General features: G+C 45.4%; 1 protein-coding gene across 1 annotated transcript in view; it reads left to right on the top strand.

The window, feature by feature from the left end:
- LOC308382492 (uncharacterized protein) overlaps nucleotides 1–8,968 on the top strand; it is a gene marked incomplete at both ends in the record, with an annotated part of 14,812 nt that extends 5,844 nt beyond the window's left edge. Inside the window, 6 exons of the mRNA XM_080860900.1 lie at nucleotides 3,877–4,486; nucleotides 5,161–5,256; nucleotides 5,476–5,709; nucleotides 6,769–6,928; nucleotides 7,263–7,322; nucleotides 8,457–8,968. Coding sequence (XP_080717026.1) covers nucleotides 3,877–4,486; nucleotides 5,161–5,256; nucleotides 5,476–5,709; nucleotides 6,769–6,928; nucleotides 7,263–7,322; nucleotides 8,457–8,968 — 1,672 coding nt within the window. The remainder of the gene's footprint in view (nucleotides 1–3,876; nucleotides 4,487–5,160; nucleotides 5,257–5,475; nucleotides 5,710–6,768; nucleotides 6,929–7,262; nucleotides 7,323–8,456) is intronic.
- Between the last annotated feature and the right edge of the window lie 3,532 nt (nucleotides 8,969–12,500).

Raw genomic sequence — 12,500 nt, 5'->3', positions numbered from 1 at the left:
CAATATTATGTACCATGACTGTAAATCTTAATGAAACTATTCATCCAACAATTCACCCCCAATGAAATGTGTCTCAGGGACGTGCAGTCAGGGGAGGCAGAGCAGAGAAAGTGTGTGTGTGTGTGTTTTTGTGAGTGTGTGTGTGTGTGTGTGTTTTTGTGAGTGTGTGTGTGTGTGTGTGTGTGTATCAGGGACGTGCCGTCAGGGGAGGCAGAGCAGAGAAAGAGTTATAAAATAAAATAAACATTCATATTTCTCTACGTATGGTATGGATGTCATTTCTGCCTGATTCCAATCCATGTCTATGATTTAACCAACTAGAGACCCTAATGACGTCATCACTTCCTGTTTCTGTGCCTCACCAGCTACGAACCTCACCGCCAGCACTGACTAGACCTGAGTACACCTGCACATGTTAATGACTCACACACACACACCTGCACATGTTAATGACTCACACACACACACCTGCACATGTTAATGACTCACACACACACACACCTGCACATGTTAATGAATCAGGACTACACACAAACACACACCTGCACATGTTAATGACTCACACACACACACACCTGCACATGTTAATGACTCACACACACACACCTGCACATGTTAATGAATCAGGACTACACACACACACACACCTGCACATGTTAATGACACACACACACACTCCTGCACATGTTAATGACACACACACACACACACCTGCACATGTTAATGACTCTCACACACACACACACCTGCACATGTTAATGACTCACACACACACCTAAACATGTTAATGAATCAGGACTACACACACGCACACACACACACACCTAAACATGTTAATGACTCACACACACACCTGCACATGTTAATGACTCACACACACACCTAAACATGTTAATGAATCAGGACTACACACACGCACACACACACACACCTGCACATGTTAATGAATCAGAGACTACACACACCTGCACATGTTAATGACTCACACACACACACACACACACCTGCACATGTAAATGAATCACACACACACACCTGCACATGTTAATGAATCACACACACACACACACACATGTTAATGACTCAGGACTACACACACACACACACACACACGCACGCACGCACACACACACACACCTGCACATGTTAATGACTCAGAAGCGGAGTTTGGAGGGAAAGAGTTTATTTTATTTTACAGAATTGAGAACACAGGAAGTCAGCTGGAGCAGTGTAGTAGTGTAGTATAGTACTGTAGTAGTACTGTAGTCATATTGTAGTACTCTTAGCTACAGTCTGCCACTATAGTAGTGATCCACAGGCAGAGTAAACACACACAGTCCAACAGTCACAGTCCAGATGCTCAGGTCGCCATGACAGCACTCACGTAACGCACAGGAGACAGTATTAAAACCCAGTTGTCATGGTAACGTGTAAAAGGCCTTCATTTCTGGCTAATGACGGCTCACAGCTTGGCTTATTGGAGAGTGACAGTGAAGAGCAAAACACACACACACACACACACACACACACACACACACACACGTGTTGAACCCATAAACAGACATTGATTAATCTTTCGTTTGGCAACTTTATTCTCTCAGTCGGCCTTTGGAGTTTTCACAAAGCATTCAATAAAACTAAATTAGCGCAAGCGCTTTCTGATGACATCATTATCACCCCTGAACTCCACCTCTAGACACCCACATCGATCAGAACCGTACCCAGGATATGAACAAAACCAAAACACAAAAGAAACACAATATCGTTCCTTAAATATATTCTTACGTTATTTCAATGTAAATTATAATTATGCAAACTAACAAATATATCTAGGTCGACACACACACACACACACATACACACACACACACACACACTCAGGAGAGGAGAGCAGTACACTGAGATCAGGTTCATCCCACACCCATCACGGGCCAAAGCCCAGTAACCATGGCAACAGCATAGTCAGGTGTGCTGTATGATGGCTCCCCTCCTGTTTGCCCGTCGTCAGGGAGGACCAGTGGCCACCTTCTGTGACGTCAGATTCTTGTGACATCACAACAGAGGCTGTGACATCATGCCAGAGTTGCTTGAGATGTTATATCCAATCCTCTGACAACACACCAATCTGCGTGACATCATGACCGAGATTCTATGTGACAACACACACTCGGGCATGTGAGATGAAGCCAGTGTATGTGTGTGTGATCACACCAACGTCTGTGACATCACACTCAACGGAATGACATCACGCCGGAGTCTGTGACATCATCACCAGAGGGAGAGTCAGAGCAAAATGTTTGACCTTCATCTTGACTGCAAAGGTCACGGTGTGTGACGAGAGACATCTTGGCAGCTCAGGAGGACGAGGAGAAGGTTATAGGTCAAAGGTCAAAGAGGGAGGGTCCAGCTAAAAGGAGTGACGCTGTGTTTGGACATAACTTAAAACCTACACACAGAAAGATACATGTTCTAAGATATGTGTTCTAAGATATGTGTTCTAAGAGATATGTTCAGTGTTCTGATGGTGTGGAAGTGAACGCAGGAGCTGATTGGACGAGGTTCAAGTCCTTGCAAGGAATATGATTGGATATCCAAAGAAAGTATGACACCAACATGCAGAGTACACACACAAACAATCCGCCAATTGAATGGCGATTTAAGATACTCTGTTGGGTTTATGTATTTGTAAATCTGACTCTGAAAAAGGCAGTGCCTCACCAGCCACGAACCTCACCGTACGTCACTGTTTCTGTGCGTCATCGTCTGAGCGGTATTCTACAAGAGGACATGCGGGAAGCTACCATCGCTAACCACTCCCCAGGAAAGCTTGCTGCTACAGTATTTATGTTGATAATAGATTGCAGCAACAGATTTTAATCATTATTTGAACATTATTTTAACCTATTTGTTTGCATGTCTGAAGCAACACCTACTTTAATTAGGCATAGCTGAGTGGTCTTTTTTGCACGTTTCATCACTTGTTTTGAGTGCATGCTATCTTTTGGGTCTATTCTGGTTTTATTTACTTGCTTGTTTGCTGCGCACAAATAGGCCTAGGCTAGGCCTCCTGCAAATAAAGTCCTTTGTTTCAAAACTCTTTTTGATAATAAATCCATTTGGACTAAAAATGCTCTGTATGGTTTTATGTTGTTTTTTTGAGGCTCAATATAATTTTGATAGTGCAATATCTAGAGTTAGATGTTCTTGTATTCATTGCTAGGCTCACACCTGTAGCAGGTGCTGATGTTGCTCTTTGTGACACATAACACTCGCTTATTAATTAGAACTGAATATAGATGAGCTCCAACAAGCGGGGTGTCTGTTGGGCCCCACCCTGTTACAATACGAATAGGTGGGTGGGCCTTGGAGTAGAAAAGGTTGAGGAATCCTGCTCTAGTGGTTGTTGCTGAATCGCCACTATAGATAGATAGATAGATACTTGATAGATACTATTGATCCAGAGGGAAATTAAGGTCATCCAGTAGATTAACTTACATACATACATGAATAACAATACATTCAAAAATCACAATAAATACAAAGACAATACACATAGTGAGAACATGTACACAGGGGGTGGGGTGTTTACATATAACACATACAATATGCTATATGGCTATATGGCCCTCTTAGTACTCTAATCCCAGCCCTTGATAGCTATGCTGTAGTTACAGTTACAAATACATGATACTCCGGGTTTCCATAAGTTCTGCCGTGTGCCCTTGCAGCTGTCTTCTTAATCAGTTTTACAACTACACTAGTTCTAATATACGACATCAGTGACGATTTGGACGAACACGTCCACCCAACCAGGAAGTTGTTTCAAAGTTCCGCACCGATTTCAGGCGAAACGAAACTTCGTGAACACCTGTGAAGCGTTACACAGCACAAACGAAAAATGGCAGAAGCGGCTCCAAGTAACCTCGAACTTTTTACATGTTCGATTTGTTTGGATCTTCTTAGGGATCCAGTGACTACTAATTGTGGACACAGTTACTGTATGGGCTGCATTACGAGCTGCTGGGATCGGGAAGATCAGAAGGGAGTCTACAGCTGCCCCCAGTGCAGACAGACGTTCAGCCCAAGACCCGTTTTGAACAAAAATAATATTTTTGCTGAACTTGTGGAACAGATCAAGAAGACCAGAATCCAAGCTGCTGCTCCTGTTGCATGTACTGCTGGACCTGGAGATGTGGAGTGTGACGTCTGCACTGGGAGAAAACTCAAAGCGGTGAAGTCCTGTCTGGATTGTCTGTTGTCTTACTGTGAAACTCACTACAAAGCTCACAATGACGTCAACCCTGGGCGAAAGCACAAGGTGGTTGATGCCACAGGCCAGCTACAGGAGAGGATCTGCACCCAACATGAGAAGCCTCTGGAGATATTTTGTCGTACGGATCTAAGTTGTGTTTGTTTGCTCTGTCTGGTGGATGAACACAAAGGCCATGACACTGTGTCAGCCTCTGCAGGGAGGAGAGAGAAACAGGTAAGGACAGCAGTTCTCTTGGTGATAGAATGGACTTGTGGGAAAAAAAACTGAAATCAGACAAAGAAGGTTCTGTTACATACAACTGTATCCAAATCATACGACATCTAAGGCCCAAATGACCATTTAATGTGTTTTGTTTGTGGGCATTTTGTAAACTTCTCTTATTTGACAGTAACTTATTTTAAGATGGGCACATCATGGTTTCTGCCTGCAGTATTGCTGCCCAGTCCTCTCAGATGAGCCCAGTGATTAGGGAGCTGAAATGGCATTTAGTAGAGTAGAGTCCTGGGTGGTTGGCGGCACTATGACTGAATGACATGGTTACATTACATGGTTATCTACTGCCTAGAGGTCACAGGCCACTCAGTGAGGGTGTGTTGGACATCACTATCAACTCCACAAGAGAAACTATCAATATGATTAAACAGAGATTTGCTGCATGTATAGTTCACGGTTTTGCTCCACAAAGACAAAACTTCTTGTGTTATTCTCCAGCATTGTAATGAAACAGCGTCTCACCAATAGGCTATTTAGCAACACTACAGATCACCTCTCAGTCAGGGTCAGTAGCTTAAACAGCTTGTACTTTGCAGGAATGCTACCAGACAATGATAATATTATGATACCTCCATAACTGTTTGTTGTGGATGTGATGTATTCCTTCAACATAGACACACTTGGGGCAGACCCAGAGTAAAATCCAGCAGAGAATCCAGGAGAGAGAGAAGGAGCTGCAGGAGCTGAGGAAGGCTGTGGAGACTCTCAAGGTGAGTACTGACCAGAGGAGAGGAGGACAACAGCTGGCTGCTGGAGGAGCCATTTCAGGCTCAATCAGGGCTCTCTCCTCCAGACAGCCAGACAGGAGTCTGTAATGCTGAGCCACTTCCCAGCTCCTCTGAGCCACACTGTGGGTACCAGGCTGTGTGGAGAGCTGAGTGAGTGGGCTACTTTAGATGGACCCCTCCTCTTTGTGTGTCTCCTAACAGAGCTCTGCAAAGGCAGCAGTGGAGGACAGTGAGAGGAGCTTTACTGAGATGATCCACTCCATTGAGAGAAGGCGCTCTGAGGTGAAAGAGCTGATCAGAGATCAGGAGAAGGCTGAGGTGAGTCGGGCTGAAGGACTCCTGAAGCGACTGGAGCAGGAGATTGCTGAGCTGAAGAAGAGAGATGCTGAGCTGGAGCAGCTTTCACACACAGAGGATCACATCCATTTCCTCAAGGTAACTGTTGATGATGGACTGATAATGCACAGAATGTTTGAGGGCCCTGATTTATGTTGAATATATTCCTAGGTGGAAATTTGTATTCAATTTAGAAATAGTTGAATGTTCTTCTAGAATCTCTAAGTTTCCATTTCACAGTCCATAGCACTGTGAACAGATGGCTTACCCCATGCAGTTTCAGTGTCTATAAAGAAAGATTTTATATTCATGAGTCAAAACATTTGAGCATGATGAAGACATTTTCACTCTTCAGAAAAGTGCTCAAAATCATGATGGCAGTTGGTAGGACAGGTTAGGTCACATGGTAGCAAGAACCCTTACTGACAGGTGAGGCTTGAGTGATGTCACGACCTGTGGTTAATTGATGAAAGCACATCTGCCCTGACATCATGGCACACACACACACACACTCATCTGCACAAGGTAGGATCCCATCAAGAAAGGATAGTGTATAGATTAGAACGTAGGTGAGGCTTTGCTTTAGTTTACGTTGTGAGGCAGGACACAGACTTACATCAGACTAACCCCTAGAGTAGACAATGATTCTTAGCTGTTAAGACTGTCCTTGGTAACACAATCATTCGTAAGCCACATTCAGATGCTGCACACACACATCCAGATGCTGCACACACACATCCAGATGCTGCACACACACATCAAGATGCTGCACACACACATTCAGATGCTGCACACACACATCCAGATGCTGCACACACACATCAAGATGCTGCACATACACATCCGTGTGCTGCACACACACATCAAAGGATGATATCCAGGTTAGGCTTAGGCTGCACCCAGATACTCAGAATGTTACATTTAGTTCACATCTCAAACATCAGAGGATAATATCTAACTTAAGAGTCTCGTGTGCACTGTAATAGTTGAAGCTTTTAGTTACAATTCATTTCCTGATCAACTGAATTCAAACGTACTTATACGTGGATGCTTTATTTTGAGAATGTAGCTATTCTGTCTCTCTCTTTCTCTCCATCTCTGTCATCTCTTCCTCCTCTCTCTCTTTCTCTCTATCTATCTCTGTGTTTCTTTATTTAGACTTTCCAGTCAGTCAGTGAGACACCTGAGTCTAAAGACTTCTCCTGCATCTCTGTGAAACAAGGCCTCTCTTTTGAGGCTGTGAAGAAATCTGTCTCCTCTCTAAAGACAAAGCTGGAGAATATCTGCAAGGAGGAAGTCATGAAGATATCTGCATCAGGTAAAACACATCACTTGCATATGTTTACATATAGTTACTTACTAAACTCTCCCTCTGGATTGTACTGATAAGCTTAATGTCATGGTGACCGTCAGGAACCTGTATTTCTCAATGTCACTTATTTGTAACATACCCTTTGTATGTTGGTGAAGCTGAGATACTCTGCAGGTGTCTCCATGTTTACTTGTCTTAAGGTTGAAGACGCTGGAGACTCATAATGTCCCTCAACAAGAGAACACAAATGTACTGCCTTCATAAAAGCAGAAGGTTGATGTAATGTTGACATTAACACCAGTCAGTGTTGTTTCCAATATGATTCTTTCTTTCTCAATAGTGGCTAAAGTCCAGGCTGTTTTGCCTCCTGAACCTACAACCAGAGAGGATTTCCTACGATGTGAGTTTGACAGAAACACATTTTATACAGTTTACTTTATTCCAAATCACAAGTCAAGTTTCAGTGACAATCACATGGACCTACAGTTCAACATTTCATTATGGCTGTTTGGGTTCATTGGAGAGGAAACCATGTCTTTTCCAGACCATCATGCATCATTCCTATAACCGCTGATGAGGAGCAGTTCCACGTGTTTGGCCTTTGTTTCGTGCCCCCCCCCCCCCCCCCCCCCCCCCTGAGTGTGTGAGTGTTTGGGTGTGTATGCGTTTGTGTGTGTTTGTGTGTGCGTGTGTGTCTGTGTATGCGTGTGTGAATGCGTATGTTTGGGGGTGTGTATGTGTGCGTGTGTCTGGGTGTGTTTGCATGTGTGTGTCTGGGGGTGTATGTGCGTGTGTGTCTGTGTATGCGTGTGTGAATGCGTGTGTTTGGGTGTGTGTATGTGTGTGTGTCTGGGTGTGTTTGTGTGTCTGGGTGTGTATGTGTGTGTTTCTGTGTGTGTGTGTGTGTGTGTGTGTGTATGTTTCTGGGTGTGTGTGTGTGTGTCGGTGTGTGTGTTAGTCTGGGTGTGTTTGCATGTTTGTCTGTTTGTGTCCGGGTGTGTATGTGTATGCATGTGTGTGTGTGTGTGTGTGTATGCGTGTGTGTCTGGGTGTTTGTATGCATTTGTGTGTGTCTGGGTGTGTGTCTTGGTGTGTCTGGATGTGTATGCATGGGTGTGTGTCTGTGAGTGTATGCGTGTGTGTGTGTGTATGCGTGTGTGTGTCAAGGTGTGTGTGTGTGTGTGTGTGTGATGCGTCTTTGTCAGGGTGTGTGTGTATGCATGTGTATGTGTGTGTCTGGGTGTGTGTGTGTGTCTGGGTGTGCATGCGTGTGTGTCCGTGTTTGTTTGTGTTTCTGTGTGTGTGTGTGTGTGTATGTTAGTCTGGGTGAGTGTGCATCTAGGTGCATCTGGGTGTGTGTGTGTATGAGTGTGTGTGTGTGTGCGTGTGTGTGTGTCTGGGTGATTGTATGCATGTGTGTGTGAATCCCTTATTAAACTTAGCATTTTGATTGTTTAACAGAATGATTAATGTTTGACCCTGTCCGATAACTGACATAGGTACGCTAAGTGTGTCCTGTCTTCTCCTCCATCAGACTCCTGTCACTTCACACTGGATCCAAACACAGCACACAGATACCTCCATCTGTCTGAGGGGAACAGGAGGGTGGAGTGGAGACTTGAGGTCCAGTCATATCCTGATCATCCAGAGAGATTTGATGGGTATCGTCAGGTGCTGTGTAGAGAGGGTGTGTCAGGACGCTGCTACTGGGAGGTTGAGAGGAGTGGGAGGGTTGATATATCAGTCTCATATAAAAGCATCAGCAGGAGAGGATGGGGTAATGAGTGTGGGTTTGGATCTAATGATCAGTCCTGGAGTCTGAACCTCTACAGCTCCTTTTTCTATCACAATAATAAACAGACTAATCTCCCTCTAGTGGCCAGCTCCAGAATAGGAGTGTATGTGGATCACAGGGCAGGAACTCTGGCCTTCTACAGCATCTCTGACACAATGACCCTCATACACAGAGTCCAGACCACATTCACTCACACACTCTACCCTGGGTTTTGGTTTGGGTCTTATGGATCATCAGTGAAGCTGCTGTGACTGACATATCTAGATGCTGTTAGCACATACATCTCACACATCTCACACTTAACACATCACTCACACGTAAGGGTCTAACAGCTGGGCTTAACAATCTTTGATCTTGGGGACAACAACCGACTGAAGCCATTCCCCCATCTCTGGACCCCAGCTATTACAATATCTCTACCTCTAGACCTCTGCTGTAACACATGCAGTATCACCACAGCAGACATAAGACATTGTGTGTGAAAGGTTTAGATGAGCTCTGTGTTGCATAACCTCACTCTCCCAAGTGTTTAGTCCCTCTGTTATTGCAAACATGTTCTGATATCTGGTTTTAAATGACAATCACAATATTATGAACCATGACTATAAATCATAATGAAACTATTCATCCAACAATTCACCCCCAATGAAATGTGTCTCAGGGACGTGCAGTCAGGGGAGGCAGAGCAGAGAAAGTGTGTGTGTGTGTTTTTGTGAGCGTGTGTGTGTGTGTGTATCAGTGACGTGCCGTCAGGGGAGGCAGAGCAGAGAAAGAGTTATAAAATAAAATAAACATTCATATTTCTCTACGTATGGTATGGATGTCATTTCTGCCTGATTCCAATCCATGTCTATGTGTTACGGACGCTCATATTTTCATGGTTCATTTTTAGCACCCCCTGCTGGGGCAGTTATTGCTTTCACCCTTTTTGTCCGTCTTTTCCAGGCTGATTGCTGTGTCTATCAGGCGCACCTGGCGTGCCCTATTTAAGAGCCCAGTTCCCACCTGAGCTCTCTCTCTCAACCACCAACGGAAGGACTGCGTGGCTGGTCTCGGCTTCGCCACCACCTCCGTTAAACCTTTTCAAATTCGCTCTCCTGCGTGAGAGCTTACCTTTTTTTTGTCTTGTGCGGGAATTAATAAATACCCCTGGTTAACTCTACCTCTCGCCTGGACCTCAATTCTTTGTTTAGAGAACTCTGCTGATCCGGTTAAATGCACTGTTCTGGTTACACTGCGTGTTCTGATATTTGTTGCTGTGACTTGACTGACTTTTTGCGAGTGTACGGAACAAGGTAAGTGCATCCCGTTTAAGTAGAGTTCTAGAGGAAGACCGACCTGTTTTTCCACCTTTTTTCGGGCAATATCTGAGGAGGGGGCTTTTGAAGCCTCGAGCTCAGTACGGCCAGAAGACTAGGTTCAGGTATAGAGTTTCCAGTTTAGGGAGGGGGAACTCTGCTGATCCGGTTAAATGCACTGTTCTGGTTACACTGCGTGTTCTGATATTTGTTGCTGTGACTTGACTGACTTTTTAGAGTTGCTAAGCCTGCCCACAGGGACAGACCTACTCGGGTCTGTTATGTCATCTTCTTCGGTTCCCACCAAAGACGACAACATAACAGGTGTTACCTTGGGGGTGCGAGAGGTCCCGGGTTCAAATCCCGGACGAGCCCCCAATCAATTCCTGTTACGGCCCACCTTGGGCACTCCGACGAGCGAAAAGAACTTAATCATGGCTTGCACCACGGCTCTAGTTGTTATTTTCCGCAGAGGCACGGCCTCCGGAAAGCGGGTATTAGCACACATAATAGTGAACAGATAGAGGTAACCACTAGTGGAACGTGGGAGAGGACCTACGCAATCGATGATTATGTGCTCAAATGGATCATTGATCACAGGGATCGGAAACAGCGGAGCGGGAGGAATCTTTTGATTCGACTTGCCTATGAGCTGACAAATATGGCACGTTTTACAGAAATGCCGAACGTCTCTCTTAAGTCCAGGCCAATGAAAATGACGCAGGACGCGATCATAGGTCTTAGTGACACCTAAGTGTCCTGCAGCAGCGTCGTGGGCTAATTTGAGTATTTCCCCTCGATAACCAGTAGGCACGACGATTTGCGACACTACCTGCCAATCATCTGGGACGTTGCGAGGCTTCCATTTTCGCATCAGAACCCCGTCGCGAAAGAAGTAGCCTTGAGGCTGCGACACAAGATCAAGGGAAGGATAAGCCGACGCAATAGACGAAGCGAGAGTAACATCCTTCGTTTGGGCTTCAACCAATTCCGCTCTGGAAATCGGAACTTTAGCAGTTTGAGTCAACTGATGACTTTTCGTATCACTGCTTACAGTAGACGGCACAGACTGAGGAATGTTAGATTTAACAGTTACTTTTGACGGGGCCAAATTGAGATCTGCCAGAAAGGTGTTCTGTAAATCATCAAAGACATTGGCACCGGTCGCGTCTGTTTGCTTGGACATCGAACGGGTGATAGCGCAAGACGGGAAAACACTCGGGAACAGTTTACCGCACTCGTCCCGGTTAGAGGACAGTGGTACAGAAACGACCTCGGGTAACTTAACAGACTTTCCCCAAATATCCCCACCCGCAATATCGTTGCCGAGAAGGAAATCGATGCCTGGCACTGGCAAAGACGGTCGTACTCCCACTACGACGCAGTCGGAGACAAGGTCAGACTCGAGCTGGATTTTGTGAAGAGGAACTGGAATGAAAGTCATACCAATACCACGTACCAATACGCTACTCCCTAGTGCAGTCTTGTTAGATAAGGGCAGTACTCCCTCTAGTAGCATCGATTGGCTAGCGCCTGTATCGCGAAGAATCCTGACAGGTTTTGGTTTACCGCTGCCTAAAAGTGAAACGTAGCCCAAGCGCACGAATGGCTTGTAACCCTCCGACTGATCACTCTCGACACCCTTGCTCGCAGACGGTAAAGTTTTTCGCTCAGTGACAATCAACCCTGTACCCTTGGCGTTTCTCCTTTTGAGGGTCAGACACTTTCCGTTCATCGGTGTATGGTCCGCTAAAACGAGATTGCAAGGAGGAACCAGGGACAGGGAGCAACACGAGCACCTTGTCACCCGGCTTAAACACGCGTTCTTTCGCTTTGACGTCGTACCACCTTTTCATTTTTGATTGCGCACCTCGGAGGTGCGTTTTCGATCAATTCCTGTTACGGCCCACCTTGGGCACTAAACAAAGAATTGAGGTCCAGGCGAGAGGTAGAGTTAACCAGGGGTATTTATTAATTCCCGCACAAGACAAAAAAAAGGTAAGCTCTCACGCAGGAGAGCGAATTTGAAAAGGTTTAACGGAGGTGGTGGCGAAGCCGAGACCAGCCACGCAGTCCTTCCGTTGGTGCTTGAGAGAGAGAGCTCAGGTGGGAACTGGGCTCTTAAATAGGGCACGCCAGGTGCGCCTGATAGACACAGCAATCAGCCTGGAAAAGACGGACAAAAAGGGTGAAAGCAATAACTGCCCCAGCAGGGGGTGCTAAAAATGAACCATGAAAATATGAGCGTCCGTAACAATGTTTTAACCAACTAGAGACCCTAATGACGTCATCACTTCCTGTTTCTGTGCCTCACCAGCTACGAACCTCACCACCAGCACTGACTAGACCTGACTACACCTGCACATGTTAATGACTCACACACACACACCTGCACATGTTAATGACTCACACACACACACCTGCACATGTTAATGACTCACACACACACACCTGCACATGTTAATGACTCACACACACACACCTG

This window comes from Sprattus sprattus (genome assembly GCF_963457725.1).
Source record: "Sprattus sprattus genome assembly, contig: scaffold_90, whole genome shotgun sequence".
Lineage (NCBI taxonomy): Eukaryota > Metazoa > Chordata > Actinopteri > Clupeiformes > Clupeidae > Sprattus > Sprattus sprattus.
Note: the sequence above shows the minus strand (reverse complement) of the source record. Positions and strands in the feature narration are given on the sequence as shown.